Source organism: Mus pahari, chromosome 3 (genome assembly GCF_900095145.1).
Source record: "Mus pahari chromosome 3, PAHARI_EIJ_v1.1, whole genome shotgun sequence".
In the NCBI taxonomy this organism is placed as follows: domain Eukaryota; kingdom Metazoa; phylum Chordata; class Mammalia; order Rodentia; family Muridae; genus Mus; species Mus pahari.
This window is the reverse complement of record NC_034592.1, coordinates 93,096,283-93,122,633: the sequence shown is the minus strand read 5'-3', so window position 1 is coordinate 93,122,633 and position 26,351 is coordinate 93,096,283. Positions and strand designations below refer to the sequence as shown.

Here is a 26,351-nt window from a genome sequence, read left to right as displayed (position 1 = left end):
ATGGGAAACTTTCGGGATAGCATTTGAAATGTAAATAAAGAAAATAATAATAAAAAAAAATTAAAAAAAAATTAAGTATCCACAGATATGTAGGTTTATTTCTGGGTCTTTGATTAGATTCCATTGATCCATCAGTCTGTATCTATTCCAAGACCATACAATTTTTATTACTATTGCTTTATACTACAGCCTTAGGTCAAGGCTGGTGATACCTCCAAAATTTTGTTTTTAATTGTACAGAATTGTTTTGGCTTTCCTGAATTTTTTGTTTTTCCATATGAAGTAGAGAATTGCTCTTTCAAGATTTGTGAAGAATTATGTTGGGATTTTGATGGGGATTGCATAGAATCAGTAGATTGCTTTTGGTAAGAGGACCAGTTTAAGATCAATAAGTTAATCTTACTGATCCAGGGACTTGATGTTCTTGTCATACAGGTCTTTTGCTTTCTTGGTTAGAGTTATACCAAGGTATTTTATGGCCATTGAGAAGGTTTTTCTAACTTCTCTCTCAGATTGTTTGTGTAGAGGAGGGCTATTGATTTCTTTGAATTAATTTTGTATCCAGCCACTATGTTGAATGTGTTTATCAGCTGTAGGAGTTCTCTGGTAGAATTTTGGGGGTCACTTATGTATACTATCATACTATCATCTGTGAATAGCAAAACTTTGATTCCATTCCAATTTGTATCCCTTTGATCTTCTTTAATTGTCTTATTGCTCTAACTAAAACTTCAAGTACTATAATTAAGAGATATAGGAAGATTGGTCAGCCTTGTCTTATCTCTGATTTTATTGAAAATGCTTTAGGTTTCTTTTCATTTAATTTGATGTTGTCTATTGACTTGCTGTATATTGCTATAGAAGCTATTTTTAAAGTTGATCAAATATATTCTTTGTTAAAGCACATAAATGTTTCATTTGTAAATAGGGTACGGTTGAAAGTACCAGATGAAGTGCTTGGGGAACTTGTGCTGTGTGAGTCATTGTTCTAACAACAGCACTCCTGATAAGATGGAAAAGGAGAAACTTTATTTGTTTTGTTTGTACTGTAACTTTTATATTATTCTGAGAGATTTTATTCTTTCATATAAGCCTGTATGATATAAAAAATAAAGCTATAAAAATGCATACTAGGTAGCTACTATAGGAAGCATCAAAGACAGTAATGAATCAAGGGAGTTGGTAGAAAAAGTGATGAATCAGAGAAAGATTTGACAGAATGAGTCAGAGATAGGATACCCCACCTCACACAAGAACAGCAGAAGAAGAGGCAACGTAAGAGCAGCGAGAGAGAAAAGAGTGGTATGTGGTATGTTTATGTGGCAGTTTTACTGGGATAATTATACAGAGACAGGTTGCAGAGAGAACACGCTAGACATAGGTAAAAACAAAGCAAGCCAGTGAATGATAAGGAGCCAGAAGATTAGAACATATTTCCAACGTTAGTATGAGGCTAAAGAGAGCAATTCAGTCAGAAGCTGAGAGAAGCTGGATTTAATTAGTCAAGTTGGAAGATTAGATTGTAAGGAGGCTAGAAGCAGCCAGTCCTAGACCTAGGGCTAGTTAGAACAAAGAAGGAAAATATCTGGCCTCTGCTCAAGCTGTTTATTTGCAAAGCTTAGGTACAGCTCTCATCTCATCCCTTCATCAGAAAAGACAAAAGATACAGGCACCAGTCTGGATCTAGGTGGCATGTGGGTGGTGGTGGAGGGGACTGGAAGAGGTAAGAAACAGCTTGGCAAAGTAAGGACATAGTAAAGAGGGATCTCAGGCTGTACATTTGTAACAGGAATGAAGGGAAGAAATAACTCACCAAGCAAAGTGATTTAGAATCATGGGCAGCTGGTCTGGAATTAGCTACACACATCAATTTTTTATCAGAATGTTTGAATAACCTTGTCAAAAACGTCGTTTCTCTCCAACTACATCTAAGAGTTTCCTCTATATTGTGTGTTGCAGATGCATAGTGAGTCTCCGCCAAGGCCACAGTATTTCCTGAGGCTACTTTCTAGTGTGTGTATATGTAATTTTGCATTTTCACATACATTGTGCTTTTTTAAATTAGGAAGGCTTTTATAAAATATATTTTAAATTATAATATATTTTATTATAAAATGTATTATAATATATTTTATAATAAAATATATTTAAAATATAATTACAATAAAAAAATTTAGTATTGTTAGGAATCAGACTTCTTTGCTAATACATGCACTAATGTACTATTATTGCAATAGGTTTTAATTTTTAGTATTCACTTCAACATCTTCCCTTAGAAAATGTTTCGATTACACAGCTAAATTCTTTTTGTAAGATGTTATATACACATATATATGTATATACATACATACATACATACATACATATTCAACTGCCAGTAAAAAGGGCCTTTCACTAAAGCTAATGAATACACATGTAAAGGTAAGGCAGAGAGAGAGAGAGAGAGAGAGAGAGAGAGAGAGAGAGAGAGAGAGAGAGAGAGAGAGAGAATGAATAAATGAGAATGACAGAGGGTGCTCAAGAGGCAAAACTCAGTTTTTACTCAAGGACTGGGGGTTTCAAGGGTCTTTGACCACCTCTAATTTATGGCTATCAGTTTGACAAAGAGCAGGGAGGCTGATTAGGCCCAGAACTTTGAGGAAAACTTTGATCCAGCCTTAAACTTGTCAAATTGGTTCTTTAGCAGTGAGGCTCCACTGGCTGGAGAAAAAACCTTCCAGACCATTGCCTTTGCTTAACAGGATAGAGAAGAAGCTGAAACCTCCATCTTTATTATCTATTTCTGTGTATTCTTATCTATGTACCTATTAGGAACCTGTTTTCCTTCTTGTCCTTTCCTCTCTCATGAGACACACTAAAAGAGGGAGGAGTCCATTGCTCTAGCTGCTTTGAACTGGCAAATGGAAGTATGTAGGAGGGCTCCGCAGCGTGCGTCAGAGGAGAGTTGATTTAAGAGGCCATCTGAAAACTTAAGCAATGGCAAAGATCCAGAAGAACATGTGACAGTCATTTAATGATAGCATACAGCCTTGGCTCATGAGGTAGCATCTGTAGCATATAAAACTGAGGCTGCTGGTATTAATATAATTCTGAGAGTGTGGTTAAGAAAATAGCCAGGGCAGGTTTGTCTTTCTTATAGAACAAGAACAGGCAAAAAAATGAAAAAAAAAACAAACAAACAAAAAATAAAATAAAAAATAACCCCATGGACTGTGGGCAAGGTTCAGCAAGCTTGATGATTTTCTTGCCACTATGGCCCCATTGTAAAGTATTTATTGTATGAAGGCCATTGGTTTGGCTAGAGAGTTTGTGAAGCTTTTTATTGTGTAGCTTATAGAGAAACATTATGAGGCAAGGTTAATGAGAGAATATTCCTAGACATCATGATTAATGTATGTCTTGTTTAGTAAGGTGAGAGTAATCATGCATTGACTGAACCACATACCACACCCCACAAAGCAACAAAGCCTTCTTCAAATCTAGGTTGACATGAAGTTTTGTTTGCCAGACCAAAATGTAACTGTGTAATCAGCTGTTATTACACCAAATTGAATTAAATGGATAGCAGAATATAAAAAATAATGGCTAAGAGGCTTCAAAATATCAGGCAAGAAGACACTGAATGGGATGAAGGAAGGTTTATAGCAAGAATTTAACAAAGTGTATCCTATATCTGTTGAGCAGTTATTTCATGTCAAAAACAACCTGAAATATTTCATCTTTATTATTTATTTGTTGATATTATTTATTCCTTTGATTGAATGCCTGACAGTTTTATAAAGGAAGTCAGAGTAGCTGTTTTGTTGACAGTATTCTTCCAGCAAAAGAAGCCACAGCCAATGCACCAGATGTGATTTCTGTGGGGTTGTCCAGGTTAGGACATCGTGACCATTGTCCACTGTGAGATTCTTGAGATTTCTATCTTTTTTTTTTTATCAAGATACCTGCATGTTCTCATACTTTACATTTTCTTTCTTCTGGTACAAAAAACATATTTTCACTACCATTTTTATTTTTAAAGTTGAGTCATGGTTTTGTGATGTAGTACTTGCTAGATGTGTCTGGGACTGATTATATTCCTCTATCAACTTGCCAAGTACTGGCTACTGAGAATACAGATCCATGGTATCATGCTTAGCTTCAGGTATGGAGAACTATATACAAGGAACATGGAAGAAATGCTTGTCTTATCTGGAGAGATGGCTCAGTGGGTCAAGTGCTTATAGCAAAACCATGAGAACTTCAGTACAACTTCTGTAGCAGTCATATAAAAGCTGGGCCATGGTGCAGCCTCCCTGTATCTCCAGTAATTAGATTGGTTAGAGATGGATGTATTCTAGAGGCTGCCAGCCCAGTCATTCTAGTCAAAACAGTAAGTTCCAGGCTACTGAGACCTTGTCTCAGGAACTGTGGCAGAAAGTGATATAGGAAAACCCCCAAAGTTGACCCCTGCCTACACACCTACATGGATGGCTGAGCACGCCCACATAAACACTTCCACCTTCCTCACACAAGAAATGTTTAGCTCATTTCTGCCTCTGCCCTAATTATGCCATCAAGTTGTGTTTTCTGATCTTGTTATACTTTCCTGTGAGATGAGAATTTTTTAAGATTTATTAAAATTACATGAATTTTTGAAGTACAGAGCCTTTTGTTGCTCTGTGTCTTGTGGCTCATGGGTCTGGTGAGTTCTTTCCAGAATAGAATGTTAGTTGACCCAATCTTGTGAGGGGCTCTTTTCAGTAATGATAACCATGCTCAATTCAAGACAGAAAATAATTAGTCCTCATTCAGAGAAAGACTTCTGTAGTGTGCAGTGAGACGTGAAGGCATAATTGTGTAATGAGTGGTTCCTATAGCCCTTTATTACCAAGAAGCCATGTTTTAGGACCAGTTAATGTTGCTCTAATTTTTCCACCTCACCCAATTAGTCTATTCTATTGATACAAAAGCAAAGTAGATCATAGTATAGGTTCAGGAAACAAAATTTGCAGTATGTATCTTACATTCTCTATGATTAGACAATTTATTTAACCCTTTTTTAACTTCCCTTTTTGTCCTCTGTATAGTATTGCTAATTAAGGTATCCCAGAGTTTGAGAATTACTTGGTTGCATGTGGGTTTATGCTTACTTATCAAGGAATAAATAATAAAAATGAAATATTTCAGGTTGTTTTTGACATGAAATAACTGCTCAACAGATATAGGATACACTTTGTTAAATTTTTGCTATAAACCTTCCTTCATCCCATTCAGTGTCTTCTTGCCTGATATTTTGAAGCCTCTTAGCCACTATTTTTTATATCCTGCTATCCATTTAATGCTATTGACTCTTAAATTATTCAGGAAGATCTTATACTTCAAAAATCCTCCAATGCTTGCCTAACATGCACAGGACTTTGGGTCCTCTCCCACTATCACTGAAAAGAGTAATGTTCAAAGACCTTCATTTTTAGGTAAAATTATATAAATTCTTTGCCCTGGTATTTTAGGAATAGCATTAGTTGTCTGTTTCACAGTGCTAACTAACATATGGCATAAAGGAAGGAATTTTTTATTTTATTTTATTTTTGTTTTTTTTGAGACAAGGTTTCTCTGTATAGCCCTGGCTGTCCTGGAACTCACTTTGTAGACCAGGCTGGCCTCGAACTCAGAAATCCGCCTGTCTCTGCCTCCCAAGTGCTGGGATTAAAGGTGTATGCCACCACGCCCAGCAAAGGAAGGATTAAGTTGCAGCAAATAGAAATACATCTGGAAAGTATTTGAGAATTGTTCATTTTTCACATCTTTTTTTTCCTTTTTTTATACTGTAGATTTTATTTTATTAATATTACAATTGCTTATAATCATACTCAAGCTACCACATCAAACTAGAGTGCCAATACACAATATGTATATTGCCTCCTATAGCAATATCGGTACAGAAGACTCAATGACTATACAGATTATGAATGAATGTCATGCACATGTAATGTACTTCCTAAAAATCCCTAAGGTTAAGTATGTGTTTTGTGTCTTTCAGTAATCCAGGGTGGAATTTATTGTTAACAAGTGAAATTTAACTGTAAATATTTTTAAAGCACATTATTTCTTTAAAAAAAAAATAAAAATTTAAAACTGTGAGGAAAAAAATTTTAGGAAGAAATCTTATGAAGTCAAGCCATATTGTTTCCAAATTCAGATGGCAACTTACTATTAAAGTCTTGCACAGATTGGAAATGACTAATCAACATTAGGAAAATATAATTGGGAGATGTGCCCCCATGCTGTTTGTGGCTAAAAATTTCTTCATGTCCAATTTTAGCAGTAGTTTTTCCTATGTGAAATTTAAAACGATTTTAATGATTAGAAGTGCTATCTTGAAAAGATATAAGTTATCAATTTTCGAGTCACTGTTGATCTGGTACCTTGACCTCTATCACTTTACATCTTAGAGACTCCCAAACATAGGAAGCATGCAATTGTAGGGTTCAGTAGAGTCAGGAAGCTGAGTGTTTGTATGTGGAGGGAATTAAACTAAAATTATATAGGATTATCAACCCATGGTTCATGTTTCATTTTAATTTTTGTTACTACTTTTACATTTCACAGTTCAACCTGTGAGGTAGTTTGTCTTGATCAGGGTCTATGACAAATAGCAAGTTATATGTGTACCACATGCTGAACATGTGTTTTATTTGTGTAATATGTTCAGTTGGCTTATCTTCATAAAGATGCCACACAAAGTGAAATAGTTGAATAATAGATGTTTTTAAGTATGATGGAGAAAAGTGGAGCAAATATCATTCTTAGGCCTATGCCAATTTTAAGAAAAAATAGTACCTTCAAAGAATAAATTTTTATTTCAAGAATATCATGTAATTTTGACAGAGTATTATGGGGTGAAATAGAAAAATCACAAAAATGATGAATTTAGTGGAAGCATTGTCCTCAACCAGCTTCCTTCTTAACTTCTGTCTCCTCGTAAGTCGGAGGATTAGAACAGTCAGTTATATCACTGTTTGCTCTGTAATTTATTCTTTCTTTCGTTCAAATCAGGTCTATAACTGTGATTCAGGTAATTCAGGAAATAGGTAGAACAGTGTAATTTTTTTGGTTTTTAGATGATTGTAAAGATAAAATATTATTTAATTGTATTACATTAGAACTAGTTAACCCAAAGTAAAAAATACTTATTTTCTCACTTTAAATGTGAAGATTGCCAAAAACAATAACAAAAAAATCATGTTATAGAATTAAACAGTACAATGGATTATACATTCTTTTGTTTGTTTGTTTGTTTGTTTTTTGATACAGGGTTTCTCTGTGTAGCCCTGGCTATCCTGGAACTCTGTAGACCAGGCTGGCCTCAAACTCAGAAATCAACCCGCCTCTGCCTCGCGAGTGCCACCATGCCAGGCCTATAAATTCTTAATGTTAATAAAGAGTTCTCGTTTGTTGTTGAGTTTTGTTTTGTTTTCATTTAATTTTAGTTTTTATTTATTCACTTTATATCCCACTCTCTGCTCCCCTCCTGGTCATCATCTCTCACAGTCTGTCCCCCATTCCTCCTTCCCTTCTCCTCTGAGAAGAGGAGCTCTCAACAGACCCCAGAAACAAGTTGGAGTACCCATTCTTAATCTAATAAAATAGACTTTCAACAAAAATAAATCAAATAAGATGGAGAAGGGCACTTTATCAAAGAATTCTCCTTTTAAAATTATTCAATTGTCTCTCCTGTTCCATCTTTGTCCTTGCACTTCTTGTAAGCAGGACAAAATTGGGGATGAAGGTTTTGTGAGAGAGTTGGTGTCCTTATCTCTCCACTGGGAGTTCTGCATGGCTATAGTAGATGGCCACTTGAGGCTCCATATTCCCTAATTCTAGGAGTCTCAGCTAGAGTCATCCCTGTAGATTTCAGGGAGCCTTACCTATTGCCAGTTTCCCTTAATTTCCCTGCTCCCCTCTCATGGCTCTTCCCACACTTGATCTCCACCCACCCCCATTCCCCTTCTCATCCTCCCACATACCCATTTCTTTCCCTCCATCTTCCTGATGACTATTTTATTTTCTGGATGAGTGAGAGTAATGGGTCCTTGCTTGACCCCTCCTTGTCTTTTAGCTTCTTTGAAACTGATTTGTATCATGCATATCCTGTAATTTATGGCTAGTATCCACTTATAAGTGAGTACATACCGTGCATTATCCTTTATGGTCTGGGTCAATCAGATGATATTTTCTAGTTCCATCCCTTTGCCTGCAAATTTGATGGTGTCCTGGCTTTTAGTAGCTGAGTAGTATTCCATTGTGTAAAATGTGGTTCATATTTTCTTTACCCATCCTTCAGTTGAGGGACATCTGGGTTGTTTCCAGTTTCTAGCCATTTTTATTTTTATCCTGAGAAGACATTTTCTTCCATCCTCCCCATATGCCTCCTCATCCTAAAGTGCACAGATTAACTTCATGCCTCTGTGAACCTCCCTGAGAGTCATGTTGTTTTGCCTGTACATACACACTAAAAAGTCATTCTCTTTAGTGCCACAGAGGGACAGAAATATCACAAGAAGTATGTGGCATCTATAACCCAGGGCTTATCCTTTTAGTCTATTAGCCAGCAAACTATTCTCATTTTGTACTAATGAAGTCATGACTTGCCCATCTTTTCTCTTTCCTCTAATTGCAGAGAATTATCTCTTCTTAAATACAAATTCTCTGATGGTTAACCAGCATCTTTTGTATATTTTTACTAAAAGATGCTGTGTTTTGCAATAGAATGTTTTTGTGTTCTCCAAAAGATAGGAAATATAAAACAAAATTTTTCTTTGCCAAACAAACAAACAACAACAACAACAACAAAGACAAAACAAAAGGAAACAACAAGAAGAAGAAACCCAGAAGGAACATATATCCTTAAAAGGTCTGAGTAAAAAGAGAACGAGGATTGCAGGAGATACACAAGCACATCTCAGAACTCATCTTGGCATGAGTGGGATGGTGGGAAGGAGGAAGAAGAGGTAGAGACTGAGGGAAACAGAGTGATAGAGGAAGAGAAGGAGGAAACATGGATGGAAGACATTTTTATAGGACCTAATCAATCCCAGTTGAGGTGGTTGATCCACAAATGGTTATATTCCTTGTTTGATAGTGGCATCTCTGCCATGTTTCCTGATATGCTCGTCACATTTTAATTGCTGTCCTATGTCATTCTCTTTCCTTTTATTTTGTTTTGAGAGCGCACTTGTAAGACATGGAGCTCGTGAACTATAGTTGGTTTCCTCTCATTTGCTGATCTCCTTTTACACTGTTATCTCATACATGCCTTTTCACTTAAGAAGTGGCTATTTCTATTGTCTACTTCTTACCCTGAGGTTTTATTAGTCCAAGCAGCAAAACTCTCACGCTTGGTAAACTGTAAAATCATTTCCATTTCTTCTTAGAAGAAGATACTTCTACACCTCAGAGAACTATAATGACATGGTCATTAATAAGTTAATAATGTAATAAGAAAGTTATCCAGAACAAATTTACTGTTAATAGATTTTTTTTGTTTTTTGTTTTTTGTTTTTTTTTTAATTAACTCATTTATAGCAGGTAACATGAGCTTGGAGGTACTATTTATCTCCCCATTGGATGTTACATTTAGCTAGTAGTAAATGGTGTTTCTCCTCATGAAGAAACTTGCTTGATTCATAGTACATTTCCAAGAACATAATCATGATATATTTTTAAAAATCATGTTAATTATTACCATCATTTCATATATTCTAGAATTTTTTAAATAAGGAAAATTTCCCTTTTCAGAAGCTGATTGGAACTTACTTTGTTGCGGTAAATCTCCATCCCAAATATGCTCTGGCAATGAAAACATAACTCAATTAATTTGAATACATGTTGTGCGCCTTGATTGGGCAGATCTACCGCTACTTCACCATCTTCTCCATTTATGAGACCCCTTAGAACTTGCAGTTTCTCTTGGCCATGTGCTTCTGCTCTACTTTTTTTCTTCTTCCTCTTTCTCTGCATCCTCTCCCTCTCCCATTTTCTCCTTCTCTCCCCACCTTCCAGGCCACCTTCCCTTTATCAGGCCAATCACCTGCTCTCCTTTATTTTACAAATTAAGGTGGGAAGCAGGTTTACAGGAAATCACCTGAGTGCTGACTCATTCCTTGTTCACAACCACTCAAAGGAGAACAGAATTAACATCAAATATAATTAACCCCAGGGCTATTCACAACATTACTTGACTTTGGAAAAGTAAATCAAATGAATATTGTTTATTCAAATCCAGTGTTCTAGTAATAATTGATGTTGATATCAGATGAGCTTTGCCTGGGAAAGTTCTTTGTTTAAACTATGCTGAAATCGTGGCTTTAAAACAGAAGATATTTTACCTAGTCACAAAGTGCATGAGGCTATACACTGGGAGGTTATGAGATATGCATATATTTTTCTTCTTAATATATTTATTAATTTATATTCTACATGTGTGTGTATTTTGCTTATGTAAACATCTGTGCACAATGTGCATGTCTGGTGCTTGCAGAGGCTACAAGAAAGCTTTGGGTTTTCTAGAACTGGAGTTACATATTTTTGTGATCTGTCATGTGGGTGCTGGGAACTGAACCTAGATCCACTTTAAGAGCAACCAGTGCCCTTGACCACTGAGCCATCTCTCTAGCCCCTCTACACATATATTTCTTAAAATGTAAAAATATTGTTTAAAGGGGTGAAAAAATATAGCCATGTTTATGTGTTGATGCTGACAGTATAAGTTTAAGTTCTGAAACATTTTTTCTTCTGGCCCTGAGGAAAAGACTGTGTGTGAGAACCTGAACTCAGAGCCCCTTAAATCACATGAAACTGAAGGGAAATGAAATTTAAGAAAAAATTTGAGGCCTGATTTATGTAACTTATGTCAAATAGTCCAAAGAAAAAGTTGTTTGCAAGCTTAGAAGCCTGAGGCTGAGAATATAGTGGAACAGACCCGGGCACGCCTGGCAGGGCAGGCCCATTGTTAAGACATTCCTAGGGCTGACTGGCCTTAAAGACAAAAAAAGGAATGCAGGAACTTGTCCGGGCTATCTTGGCTGAGTCATCAGCCACCTAGTTTGAAGTTATATGTTAACCAAATGTTCCGCTGACCTAGATAAGTGTCTGCCCCTCAGGTCTCCTGACATCCTGACTTGCTCATACTATTCTGCTGATGTGTAATCGTTTTCTGCTGATGTTTAAATGAGCCAATCGAGTGAAACTGCGCCACTTCCTCCTAGTTCCCGATCCTCTCCCTATAAAAATCCCTAGCTTTCGAGCCTCATGGTCGATTCCTCTGTATGCTGCGTGAGATACGTATTGCCCCGGAGCTCTGCCATTAAACTACTTCGTGTTTTTACAAGGTCTCTCGTGTTTCCTTGGGTGGGCTCTTTCCCGAGACTCGAGTGGGGGGTCCCTGAAAGGGGGTACTACAAAACCTAGCACACACACACACACACACACACACACACACACACACACACTTGTAGATACATTATATAGAAGACTGATGATATACATATCACATAAAAATGCATGAGTAAAAAATGTTAGCAATGTTGTAAATTTTTACCAGGCTTGCATTTGTTTCTGTTTTATGGCCTTCCTCTTTCTACTTAGTGAGAAGATTTCCTCCAGATAAAATAGGTTTTAATATTTAAGGAGGAGATACACTTTAATCCATTTCAGGAATTTCCCTTCGTGTGAAGTTTGTATATAAAGTTTTAGCATGTATACTTAAACATGTTTTAAATCTGGTTAATAATCCCAGGCTATTTCTCATTGTATCTACTATTATGACTGTCTTAATTTTATATTCCCAGGGAGCTTATTGAAACATCCCATTGAGTTAATCGTATGCCTTTTGAGATTGTTTAGAAACTGCCCTAACTTCCAAATCACCCTTAGCCAAATAATTTGTGCACATGTTTCTTATGGTCCAGATCATCAGGGGTCTTGTACAACTGTAATTTTACAAGTATGTCTATAATGTGGCCCAATAAAATAATCAAGAGGATTGAGGTGTTGTTCCTACATTGTATATTTAGAATGATCCATATAAAGATATGAATCCTAATATATTATTCTATCCTGGCAAAATTATTATTGGCAAATTATTCACTCTCCAAAGAGTCATGGTTTGGATGAGAAATAATCTTGTTAGGTAGAACAGAATGGTATTTTCTAGAAGTCGAAGTATGTCTATTTGCAGATGATACGATAGTATACATAAGTTGACCCCCAAAATTCCACCTGAGAACACCTATAGCTGAAAAACAGCTTCAGCAAAGTGGCAGGATATAAAATTAACTCAAACAAATCAGTAGCTTTTCTTTATATAAATGATATGTAGGCCAAGAAAGAAATTAGGGAAATAACACCCTTCATAATAGCCACAAATAGTTTAAAATATCTTGGTATAACTCTTGCCAAGCAAGTGAAAGATCTGTATGACGAAAACTTCCAATCCCTAAAAAAGGAAATCAAAGAAGACCTCAGAAGGTGGAATACATGGGATTAAATAATGAAAATGGCCATCTTACCAAAGGCAGTCTTCAGATTCAACACAATCTCCATCAAAATTCCAACACAATTCTTCACAGACATAGAAAGAGCAATTCTCAACTTCATGTGGAAAACCAAAAATCCCAGGATAGTCAAAACAATTCTCAACAATAAAAGATTTTCTTGGGATATTACCATCCCTGACCTTAAGCTGTTCTGCAAAGCAATAGTGATAAAACAAACAAACAAACAAACAAAATCAAAAAACGAAAAAAAAAAAAAACCTGCATGGTATTGGTACAATGACAAACAAGTTGATCACTGGAATAAAATCCAAGACCCAAAAGTAAATCCACATACCTATGAACTTGGTCTTTGACAAAGAAGTCAAAAACAAACAGTAGAAAAAAGAAAGCACCTTCAATAAATGATGCTGGTCTTACTGTTGTTCTGTATGTAGGAGAATGAAAATAGATCCATATTTGTTATCTCACGCAAAGCTCAAGTCCAAGTGGATGAAGAACCTCAACATAAAACCAGATACACTGAATCTAATAGAAGACAAAGTAGGAAAGAGCCTCGAACTCATTAGCACAGTGGCGGGGGTAGGTTGGGGTCATTTACCTGAACAAAACATCAATGGCTCAGACTCTAAAATCAAGAATTGATAAATGGGACCTCATGAAACTGAAAAACTTCTGTAAGGCAAAAAGACAAATTGGCAACCTACAGGTTGGGAAAAAATCATCACTAACCTTATATCAATAGAGGACTCATATCCAAAATAGATAAGGAACTCAAGAAGTTAACCTTCAAACACCCAAACAACCCAATGAAAAAATAGGTTATAGAGTTAGAGAATTCACAACTGAAGAATTTCAAATGGCTGAGAAGCACTTAAAGAAATGTTCAAAATCCTTAGTTATCGGAGAAGTGCAAATCAAAAGGACCCTGAGATTCCACCTCATACCAATTAGAATGGCTGAGATAAAAAACTCAAGTGACAGCAGATGCTCAACAGGATGTGGAAAAAGAGTAGCACTCCTCCATTGTTGGTTGTTTTGCAAAGTGGTACAACCACTCTGGAAATCAATCTGGCAGTTCCTCAGAAAATTGGAAATAGTTCTACCTGAAGACCCAGCTATACCACTCTTGGCCCAAAAGATGCTCCACCATATCACAAGAACATGTGCTCCACCATCTTCTTATCAGCCTTCTTTGTAATAGCCAGAAGCTGGAAACAACCCAGATGTCCCTCAACCAAAGAATGGATACAGAAAATGTGTTTCATTTACACAAAGGAATACTATTCAGCTATTAAAAATGAGGACATCATGAGTTTTACAGGCAAATGGATGGAACTAAAAGATATCATCCCAAGTGAGGTAACTCACACTCAAAAAGACATGCATGGAATGTTCTCAGTAGTAAGTGGCTATTAGCCAAAAGTACAGAATACTGAGGATACCACGCACAGACTGAAAGAAATGTAACAAGCAGAAAGGCTCAAGTAAAGATGTTTCATTCCCACTTAGAAGAGGGAAGAAATTAATCACAGGAGGCAGAGGGAGAGAGGGACCTAGATGTGAGAGGGGAGTGGCAAGGGAAACCAGGAACAGGATCAAGTAGAGTGTGTGGTTCTGTGTAACAGGGTGAAGCCCAGTGAGTCAGGAGAATGAATGTAAATGAGCAGCCTCAGGGGGTGGGAGGCAGGGGTGGGGTGGGGAGAACCCTCTAGAAAGTACCAGAGATTTGGGAGGTGAGAGAATCTCAGGATTCAGAGAGGGTGACCTTAGCTAAAATGCCCAGCATTGGGTAGAGAGAACTCAAAGAATCCACCTCTGATAGATAGGCAGGGCTTCAAGTCAGGGGATGGGGTTACTAACCCACAGTCAACATTTCTGACCCATAATTGTTCCTGTGTTAAAGAACTGCAGTGTCAAAAATGGAGAACAGACTGAGGGAAAGATGGTCCAATTACCAGCCCAACTTGGTATCCATCTCATGGCTGACACCAAAGCCTGTTGCTATGGTGTGCTTACAAAGGGAAGCTTAATGTTGGCATGGCTGTCCTCTGAGAGGCCCTACCAGCAGCTGACTGAGACAGTTGCAGATACTTACACCCAAACAATGAACTGAAGTCGGGTCCCCTGTTGTTAAATTGGGGAAGGACTGAAGAAGCTGAAGGGGAGAGACTTCCTATAGGAAGACCAGTAGTCTCAACCCACACCCCAGGGAACTCTCAGAGACTGAGCCACCAACCAGGAGCATACAGGGGCTGATCCAAGGACCCTGGCACATATACAGCAGAGGTCTGCCTGGTCTGGCTCCAGCAGGAGATGTGTTTAATCTTGGAGAGACTTGAGGACCTAGAGAAGGAAGGTGCCTGGTGAGGAGGGAAGGGGAGGAAAAATGGGATGAAGAACTGGAGGACTGGGGAAAGGGGGAATGCCTGGAATGTAAATAAATAAAATAATTAAAAAATTAAAAAAAATTAGACTATAATTAAATCATTCACCCCCTTTCTTCCTCCAAAACCCCCATATACTGCTCCTTGTTCTCTTTCAAATTCAAAGCTTCCTTTAATTCATTAATTTCCATTATATACATATTTATATAAATAAATAGAACCTGCTCAGTCTGTATAATATTTCCTGTGTCTTTTTTCCTTCTTGCTTTTAAATACTGGAAAAATTTAAATGTTCTTGAATTCTGTTGCATTGGTAGTTTTTTTCCAAACATACATACCTAATTTAAACATGCATACTAAATTTCACAACAAGAATGGACTTTGTCTCAGGTGTTTAGACATAAAAAACCTTTTACTTTTTTTTTTTTTTTGGTCTTGTGTTTGCTAATTTTTTATTTTTCAGATTATACACACATATATACACACGTATGTATGTATATTTGTTCTGTGACTGCTTCTAGTACCATCCCTTATTCCCACTTTTATGACTATTTAAAGTAGTTTAATAAAATCATTATAAAGTGAGATACACCAATTTTAAGCCATCTCTGACAATGAAAAGTTTTGAGAAATAATTTTAGCTTTCCATTATCTATGAAGCACAGAAATATCACAGCCATGTGACAAATTTGACCTCATGATGAAATATTAATGTGTCTTGTTTTTCCAGTGTATGCTATGTATTATTTTGCTGGTTTTGTAATCAGTTTTTTGTTTGTTTGTTAGTTTGTGTGTGTGTGTGTGTGTGTGTGTGTGTGTGTGTACTTATATCTCAAGATAAATCCAAGTCCCAATTCTGAAAAAAAATTAAGGCAACCAATACTATTTTTTTTTTGTTTGTTCCTATCTCTATAATTTTCTCCTTCTGTAAATTTAAGTACTTGAAACAATGTTATGTACATGCTAAAGAGAAATTCTCTTTTTGTATGTTGGTAAGGTTTTCCTAGATATGACATTTGGTTCGGGAGGCCACACAAGAGCTATTCTGCAGAAGGAACCAGATGTTACTATCTATGCCTTAGACCGGGACCCAGCGGCTTATGCGATCGCTGAGCAGCTTTCAGCACTGTACCCGTAAGTAATGCTCCATGTAATACTTGTGCTCGGGTTTACCACGTTGGCTCTATCTCCCTGAAATTCACTTCCCCTGAATGCTGGTCTGTTTTTCTTATTGGCTATTTTACTGTTCACACCCACTCCTACAAAAGAAAGAAGTAATGTGAAGAATGTTTTCAGTGACATTTAAAGCAATGATATTAATGCCTATATTTTTTCTAAATCTGTGGAATTAGAATACAAAAATGACTCCAGTATACAAGATTAACATTATGTGTAAATTTTCAACAAAAATATTTTGACAATTGACATATTGTCAGACTATCACTGTTGTTGGCTGTATTCAGTCATGTTAGCATCTAGTGTGTTAGGCTCACCAAGCTGAAGCCGGTTGAACTTAATCTTGAGCCCAGAAAGTCAAGGATTCCTGGGAAATATATGAAGTGAGCTTTTCAAACTATTACACAAGTCAATACAATATAAAAATTTAGTACTTACTTTCTATATGTTTAAAAGAATAAAGTATGAGCTCTTATTGTGCTCATATGTATTTCACCATAATGTACCTGTGTTTTTGGAATTCTTCCTGAAATCCACATACTTAGTGATTTATCATTTTGCTAGAACTCGTTGGCTCTCACTCTGCCACCTTTAAAAATAAATAAATAGGACCACAGGGATGGCTCAGCACCACATGATGGAAGGACAGAACCAACTTCCACAAGTTGTCCATAGAACTCTCTCTAATCTCCCCATATATGGCATGTACACTCACTTGAACAAGCATACATGGTGTGTAGAAACACACACACACACACACACACACACACACACACACACACACACACACACACACAGCTTAAGGAACATTCACCCTTTAAGAAATTATTTTGGAAGAGAAAGTGTCCTGGAGCTTAGGTGACTGTTTCTATGTTTAAGTACTATTTTCAGGAACAGGGATTTTTATTCTCTCATGCTCAGCACCTGGAATAAGGAAAACTGACTGGAATGTGACTTTATGTCAACTTGTTGTTAGTTACAGCTACTGAACAATAAAACGGTATCTGTGGCAAAACAGCATAGTATGGCATGGGAAGTTTATCCAGAGTCTAAGAATAGAGACATGCTGTGGTCAGGTGGGTAGTGCTTCCCATTGCTTCTGCTCACAGGCTCTGAAGATCTATAGAAGAAGATCCCCTGTCTCCAGGAAATTGTGAGGAATGTACTTCCTCTGGAAGTCCATCAGCTTGATCTTAGTTTCCAGTTTCTTCTAAAAATAATAGGAGAATGTGATTCCAGTGCACAAACCATTCTCTGTTTCTTCAGTGTGACATAGATGTATTTGTTTTATGTATATTTTATTTTGCCAAGCAGAATATCTTCCACTTGTAGATGTGGAAACTATCTGTTAGACATATTAATGTTTCAAAGAAATATTATTCAGCTAGCTATTTTTAAAAAGTATCCAAATTAAATAAAATAATATAAGGGAAATAATTTTCATTTACATGTATTTATTCATTTTTGTATGTGTGTTTGTGTGTCACAGTACGCATATAGAGGTCATAAAAATTTGAGAGAAGTCATTTCTAGGAATACAGTGTGTTTATATGTTTGGTTTAATGGAATGACATACTCTCTTCTTGAAGCAAATAATCACAATTTGTGTTAAATCACACAACAGAATAGATTGTCATTTCAACATGAACATTGTTTGAAGAAATAACTATAGTTACTTTTCTTCACACAGTTATGTTGCTCTTATTTTAAAACACTTTACACTTATGAAAATTTTCATATTCTCCAGTTTGTCAAAACTAAGTTAGAAACCAGCATTATCTCTGAAAACTAAACAATTCATGTGATTGGTGAGTTTTCTGGTAACCAATTTTAGCTCTTTCAGAAAAGATGATATGTTAGATTACCTGCTGTTGGAAAGCTAGACTTTTCCCCACTAACTGCAGACTCACCTGAGGAAACACATTTAAATTGGAGCAGCAGGGCACTCAGTTTAGGCTTAGCTTACTGGAAGATAGATATTGAAAGTAATTTAAAAACATATAGGATTCTTTTTAATACCTTGTGGAATGATGTGTGTTTCATATCTGAAGTTCAAAAATATAGAAGTGATTGAAGAGGGAAATAAAAATTATTCCATTCCATTATTGGATTATAATTTTAAAGCAGATATTTGAAAAGCAGGCATTTATTGCTTTCAGTAATTTAAAGTTTCCTCCATAGCCTTGTAATTGGAGAATTTATCTGTATGATACAACCTATTCAAAATTATTTACTATAAATTATTTTTCCATAGGTATTTGATATTTACATTCTCTTTTTGTTAAGGTACTATTATTCAATAGTTGTTAAATTTGTGAAAGAAGTAAAAAAAGGGGGGGCACATTTTCAATCATGGCTTCAGGCTTCTTCTTGGACAGTTTCGATCAAATGACAATGTCTAGAAATAATTTATGTTCTCTAGCAAAGCCAAGACAGGAGCATCTGGTTTCATATTACAGCTCAGATCATGGTTGCCAGGAAGCAGAAAAAGTGAAGCCTACACTATGTAAAAAACCCCTTCCTTTGAATGCTCCATCTGGTCCTGCGCTATAGGCTGGGGCTCCCTACATTCAGGACAGCTTCTTTCCCATTAGTTAATACACTGTACCCAGATGTGTTTCACTAAATTACATAGTTCTCAGTAACATTAAGTTGGTAAGTTTAACCATCATCCTTGATAATACCAACCAGACATGATAATCCCTAACCCTCTAACTGTTCTGACTCCTAACTAATTTTCCCTTCATTAGCTTTACAAAGCATACACAGTTTCAATAAAATGCAAATATTATTAAAATAGTTCCCTGATTTAAACACTTTGGAACCTTTTCATTGCTCTAAACTTAAAAATCTTCAACAGGGTCCTCGATGATTTAACTCTTTAGTGTGTTGCTTCTTTTCTGTCCATTCTGATGACTTGTTTAATATAGGTCTTTTCAATATGCATTTGCTTTGCTGTTAAGGATCTTTGAATATTCTGTTCTCACTACTTGTAAACACTATTCTAGCATCCTTCCTTCCTTTACCAAGATAACATTCATATGGTCATGGCTGGAATTTATTTCCTCTTGAAATCATCACAGATGTTCTAGACCAGAGTAATACTGATATTGTATTACCTTGGAACACACTGTACTTATTAATAGTCATGATTACAACTATAGTTAAAATATTTATGAAATTATCTAATTCTCATGTATTTTGCTTTACAATGTAAGCTCAGACAGAAGTTATATGTATTAATTTCTTTATAGTTCTCAGAACTTGGAAATTTTTTGAAAACTCTTTTGTACACTACATGCTTATGAAATAAGCATATTTTGCAAGGCTTGTGATTTTTTAAATCAGAGTTCAGTGATTTTCTTTTCTTTCTTTCTTTCTTTCTTTCTTTCTTTCTTTCTTTCTTTTTTTTTTTTTTCTTTTTTCTTTTTTTTTGAGACAGGGTTTCTCTGTGTAGCCCTGGCTGTCCTGGATCTCACTCTGTAGACCAGGCTGGCCTTGAACTCAGAAATCCACCTGCCTCCAAAGAACTGGGATTAAAGGTGTGCTCCAGCACTGCCTGGCTGCCTCTTTTCTTTTCTTTTTTTTTTTTATAAGATTTATTTATTTTATTTATATGAGTACACTGTAACTGTCTTCAGCCACACCAAAAGAGGGCATCAGAGTCCATTGCAGATCGTTCTGAGCCACCATGTGTTTGCTGGGAATTGAACTCAGGAACTCTAGAAAAGCAATCAGTGCTCTTAACCAATGAGCCATCTCTCCAACCCCAGTCATTTTATTTTCACACAAAAAATAATAATTTCATACTGGATAAACTATAGTGAAAGGCAACTAATTAACACTATGGGCATTTGAAAAAACTGTATGGAAACCCAATATTCTAGAAGATTCCTAAAATATATGCATAAAAGAAGAGAATCTAAATTGAATCACAATATATTAGGAATATATGCCTAGTCTAGACATTCTGTGACACCAAGTAAGACTTCTACTGCCAGAAATTAATTAAACCATGTTGAGCCATTGAACAAAGCTGTCCCATGGAGTCCCCCAAACATCAAAGGCTTTTGCCAACACAATGTGTTGCTTTCTACAACACAATGGATGATAAGGCCCTATTGTTGAACACAATACTGTAGCTTTACACCTACTTAATAGCCTTCATGTTACTAGAACATATCCTGCAACATACAGCTGTGATATCCCTGAAAGATATACTAGTGCAATAGTGTCAAAGATGTTAGGGGTAGCCAACCACGTTTTTATTGGATTTAAGGTCCTCTATGAGATCGAACCTATGCCTAATACTGTTAAAGTGGACAGGAATCTGAGACTTGATAAGCCATGGACTGTCAGCATGTACAAGGCATGGGTATGTTCAAGCCAGACTGGGTGCCCAGCACTGAGACAGGAAATTGAACACATTTTCTAGTCCTGTTCAACTAAGACAGAAGCTGTATCTAACACATGTTCATATTCCCAGAAACTATCTCAGAGCTTAGAAAAACATGCTTATTATACTTTTTATATCTAGTAATTATTAAGATTTAAATAAAATAGAAACTGATGGTATTGTAGAAGGACAAGATCTATTATCCTTTTGCCTGGAAAGGCCAGTTTGCCTAGAGAATTTGTTTGCCTTGAACACTGCCATCCCTTAACCTGTTTCATATTGTTTTGTGCACTTTGAAATAAGTAGAAGTGAAATAGAGATGCTATGAGGAAAGGACACATGATTCAGAGTGGGATAAGATATCAAAGAAAGAAGTAAGATCTAATGTCGCTACTATACTAAAAACACTTAATTGTATATGACACAGAAAGTATTTAACTTTGTTCCTCGTGTGCAATTTTAATATCTTGGAGAATTGGTGAGAGATATGCTCACAACTTTTCCATATCTACATACATAAAATATAATTCTTTTTCTAGTTTTCCAGGTTAATCACATCTTGAATTTCTCCAGTGTGTGCTCTGTTGTTTCCATTTGCCATCTTATCTCCTTTTATCTTTTTTCATAGTGATTTCTACCCCTAGAAGATAACATACTTATATCATTTTTACAGTTTCCTTCATAGCTGGCTTCTGTCTGCATAGTAAATATCTGTCTGCATAGCACTATAGGAGTGCAGAGCTAAGTGGTGTGAATTGACACTGTGCTTTAGCGAGGGCCATAATCTTCAGTGAGGACCTCTACTCATGTGTTGCTCCTGACTGATGTCACTCTAACTTTTGGGGATTCCAGGCAAATCGATTTGCCTTGGATTCATTTTCCTTCTTAAGATATTTTTCATCTTTCTTTTGTTCTTAAATATTTGTGCCCCTCTTATTTATGTTGTACAGAATATTGTTAAGAGATGAGATTTGTTTTTAAATATGAGTGTTTTGCCTACCTGTGTGTCTGTGTACTCTGTGTGTGCCTAGTACCCAAGAAGAGGGTGTTGGATCCCCTGAAACTGGAGTTACAGATATTCGTGAGCCATCATGTTAGGTGTTGGACTCAAATCCAGCTCTTCTGGAAGAGCAACAGTATTTTTCAACTTCAAATAATCTCTGGCCATCTGTATGATCTTTTTTGAGGTGATTAAGTCATGAGAGAAGAGTCATTTGAATAGGATTTGTGCTCTTAGAAAAGTTGGAGGAAAGTTCCTGTCCAACTTCCTTAGGACTGCAACCTTCATCTTTGCCTCTTTTACTGTATGTCATATAGTAAGATGATAGCTACAACTTACACTTTCTAACATCCAGAACTGAAACACATTCCTGTGGCCCTAGCTTATTTAATTCCATAGAACTTACTTAGAGCACCCCGACCAATCTCAGAGGTTTTTTTTACAATTTCAAGTATGACTCCAATAAATTATATCACTGTATTTTTTCTGAATAACTTTTAAAAATTAATTCACTATAGCATTTACATACACACTGTAGATATGACAGCTCTTACTATATTGAAACAAAGCATTTGATATTGCTCACAAGAGCCACCACAAAATTAAGGCACTCACTCTTTGAACTGGCCGGTACTTCTTAGTTCTTTACTTAAGATTTCAGCCACCTGCTCCATTTTGCCCTGCCCCCTCTAACTACATAATAATTCTGCCCACTACATATAGTCTTGGAAGAGTGGAATGCTCCATTTTATGTAGCACTTTACAGTTTTCCCCTATGCTAGATTTGGAATTTTTAGGGTTTTGAGATCACCTAGTCTCCCCAAAGTAGTCCCTAACATTCCTATCTGTATGGAAGCCCCTAACAAAGTCTTATTGGTTTACCATCAGGAGTTGAGGGGAATAATTTCTTAGATTTTATCTGGAGGAATTAACATTTTTCTTATCTCTCACTGAACAGGAATGCAACACTATCACCTTGTACATTGCACTGGCTCCTACTCACACCACGTTCCTCCATCCCTTCTCACTCTGACTGTGTTTGTGAATGTTTGTAGACAAGAGATGGAAATTCAGTTTTACACCACTGGACTATGTTCCAAAGGCTTTGATTCCACAGCCTAAAATTTTTGAAAGGCTAATTCTTGACTCACTGTTATTATATACAACAGTACAGAGATGATTATTTAGCTCATTACTAACACATGAGGGGAAGCTTTGCTTATTGCAAATAAATTACGTTTTTCATTTTCTAACAAATGCAAATGTCGATGCAGACTTACATTGTAATACCTCTATACTGGTTCACAATTAGGGTTATAGATTTACTCATAGAATATTTGGCTTAAAAGTTTGGAAAATTGATTCACGGAATTTAACATGCATATTTGAAATGCAAATTATATTTATATTATGATAACTATAAGAAAATGAATTACCTCCTCACCAAATTGAGATAATCCATTTTCATTGCCTACGTCATGTGAAAATACCCATATGGTAGAAGATTAGAATAGCAGCAGTTTGCTCATTATAACACTAGCTATACCTAGAAAGACTTCATTTTATCTTGGGTAAACAGTATATATTTAGAGTCATATTTTATTACATATGAGAAAATTTTAGAAGAACTCTATGTTTTTCACTTGAAAGCTATTAAAAGAATGAAAACAATAGTTATATTTTCTCTAACATCATATGATTAAATTAAATCGAGTGTGCTCTAATTACATGTGCAATCCTCCTGTTCTTTCTACTCCCATTTTTGCCTGATATTTAAAATAAAACTGAAACCAACAGCTGCTGAATAGAATTATGTAGTTTAGTATTGTGGCTTTTCCCCTCGAGACAGCATAATGTATGTTCAACACACAATTCAGTGTTCATTTTACTGCCAGCTGTGTATGAGGTCATCTGCTTGGCTTAGGGAATGTTCACAAGCCCAAGATCAGATCTTCATAGTACAAAGAGAGCTCATTATCTAATAGAGAAATAAACTTCTGTGAGATTGGGAGTGTGAATCTCCATGGTGGGAAGTCCCATGTATATTCTAAAGCTAAAGTTAAATTATGTTTGGAATGTGTAGTCTCATTTTCTCCATTGCTTATTTAATTCAATTCAGGCAACTCTTATTTTGGGGCATGTATTAAAGCATCATTTGGAATTTTTCTCTAAATAAAAAGATCAACATAATCCCTTTTAATCCATCAGGAAATATACCATATTAAGTAAGTGTTTACAAGAGGGTAACAAGCTTTAGAATCAGAAAGTCTTAGGTATTAAGGAAATGTGCTGAGTATATTACAAAGCTGGCTGAACATTATAATCAAGAACCAACACCTTTGAAATATATGATTGTAAAAATGAGCCCTTGTATTATGATGTATTACAAACATTTCACTGTACAAGTAAAATAAAGCAATAATAAGATAGCAATGATCAATTAAAATGTAACCTATTGAATTAAATTATTATTGAAATAATACTCTAGACAACAAATTTCATGCATTGTAAAACCTTAAGAATTTTCCCAAGCTTTGTTTAAGGATAACCTGTCTTCCATAGATCTCATACTCTGATCCATGCCACCAGCTACTACTTGGAGAAACTGGTTATCACTGCTATTTTGACTTAAGATTTTCTTTAATGGATAATTTTGTTTATAATATCTGTATGTATCTATGTATGCATAGATTATATTGCAAAAGGTATTTAAATCCTATAAAGAAAATTTATCCTAAGCTATTATATTTTACAAAATTCACTAAACCTTAAAATATATCATTTCAATATCAAATAAATTATTTATTTGAAGTAGGAAAAAGTCAGTATCCTATAGTACTTTGTTGTCATTTAGTAATTAAATATATCAGGTTTTCTAAAGAAACTTATAAAGTACATTTCATATTAACACAATTACTGTCTTGTAACATAATTTCAACAGTTATAGTCACACAAATATAGTGTATGGATTGTATAGACTCACAATTGGATTTTCTGCACTAAAAGTTTGAGGTGATAGTAGTTAATTTCTTTATTTTTATTTTTATGTTTTTATTAGATATTTTCTTTATTTACATTTCAAATGCTATCCCAAAATCCCCTATACCCTCCCGCCGCCCTTGTCCCCTACCCACACACTCCCACTTCTTGGCCCTGGCATTACCCTGTACTGGGTCATATAAAGTTTGCAAGACCAAGGGGCCTCTCTTCCCAATGATGGCCGATTAGGCCATCTTCTGCTACATATGCAGGTAGAGACACGAGCTCTGGGGGTACTACTTAGTTCGTATTGTTGTTCCACCTATAGGGTTGCAGACCCCTTCAGCTCCTTGGGTAATTTCTCTAGCTCCTCCATTGGGTACCCTGTGTTCCATCCAATAGATGACTGTGAGCATCCACTTCTCTATTTGCCAGGCACTGGCATAGCCTCACATGAGAGAGCTATATCAGGGTCCTTTCAGCAAAATCTTGCTGGCATATGCAATAGTGTCTGGGTTTGGTGGCTGATTATGGGATGGATCCCCAGGTGGGGTAGTCTCTGGATGGTCCATCCTTTCGACTTAGCTTCAAACTTTGTCTTTGTAACTCCTTCCATGATTATTTTCTTCCCTATTCTAAGGAGGAATAAAGTATCCACACATTGGTTTTCCTTCTTCTTCATTTTTCTTGTTTTGTAAATTGTATCTTGGATATTCTAAGTTTCTGGACTAATATCCACTTATCAGTGAGTGTGTATCAAATGACTTCTTTTGAGATGGGGTTATCTCACTCAGGATGATATCCTCCAGATACATCCATTTGCCCAAGAATTTCATAAATTCATTGTTTTTAATAGCTGAGTAGTACTCCATTGTGTACTACTCACAATGTAAAACCACATTTTCTGTATCCATTCCTCTGTGGAGAGACATCTGGGTTATTTCCAGCTTCTGGCTATTATAAATAAGGCTGCTATGAACATAGTGGAGCATGTGTCCTTATTAATAGTTGGAACATGTTCTGGGTATATGCCTAGGAGAGGTATTGCTCTATCTTCTGGTAGAACATTGTCCAATTTTCTGAGGAACCACCAGACTGACTTCCAGAGTGGTTGTACCAGCTTGCAATCCCAACAGCAATGGAGAAGTGTTCCTCTTTCTCTACATCCTTTCCAGCATCTGCTGTCACCTGAATTTTTGATCTTACCCATTNTGACTGGTGTGAGGTGGAATCTCAAGGTTGTTTTGATTTGCATTTCCCTGTTGACTAAGGATGTTNAACATTTTTTCAGGTGCTTCTGAGCCCTTCGGTATTCCTCAATAGAAAATTCTTTGTTTAGCTCTGTACCCCATTTTTTAATGGGGTTATTTGAATTTTTGTAGTCCAGCTTCTTGAGCTCTTTGTATATCTTGGATATTATTCCCCTATCAGATTTAGGATTGGTAAAAATTCTTTCCCAATACATTGGTGACCTTTTTGTCTTATTGACAGTGTCTTTTCGCGTTACAGAAGCTTTGCAATTTTATAAGGTCCCACTTGCCAATACTTGATCTTACAGCACAAGCCATTGCTGTTTTGTTTAATAATTTTTCCCCTCTGCCCATATCTTCGAAGCTTTTCCCTACTTTCTCCTCTATCAATTTCAGTTTCTCTGGTTTTATGTGGAGTTCTTTGATCCATTTAGATTTGAGCTTTGTACAAGGAGATAAGAATGGATCAATTCGCATTCTTCTACATGATATCCGCCAGTTGTGCCAGCACCATTTNTTGAAAATGCTGTCTTTTTTCCACTGGATAGTTTTAGCTCCCTTGTCAAATATCAAGTGACCATAAGTGTGTGGATTCATTTCTGGGTCTTCAGTTCTATTCCATTGATC

At 36.1% G+C, this 26,351-nt stretch overlaps 1 protein-coding gene across 1 annotated transcript in view; it reads left to right on the top strand.

Moving 5' to 3' along the window:
* Window positions 1-26,351, top strand: part of Mettl15 (methyltransferase like 15) — a 175,145-nt gene that overhangs the window by 72,843 nt on the left and 75,951 nt on the right. The window contains exon 3 of the mRNA XM_029537015.1: window positions 15,921-16,057. Coding sequence (XP_029392875.1) covers window positions 15,921-16,057 — 137 coding nt within the window. The remainder of the gene's footprint in view (window positions 1-15,920; window positions 16,058-26,351) is intronic.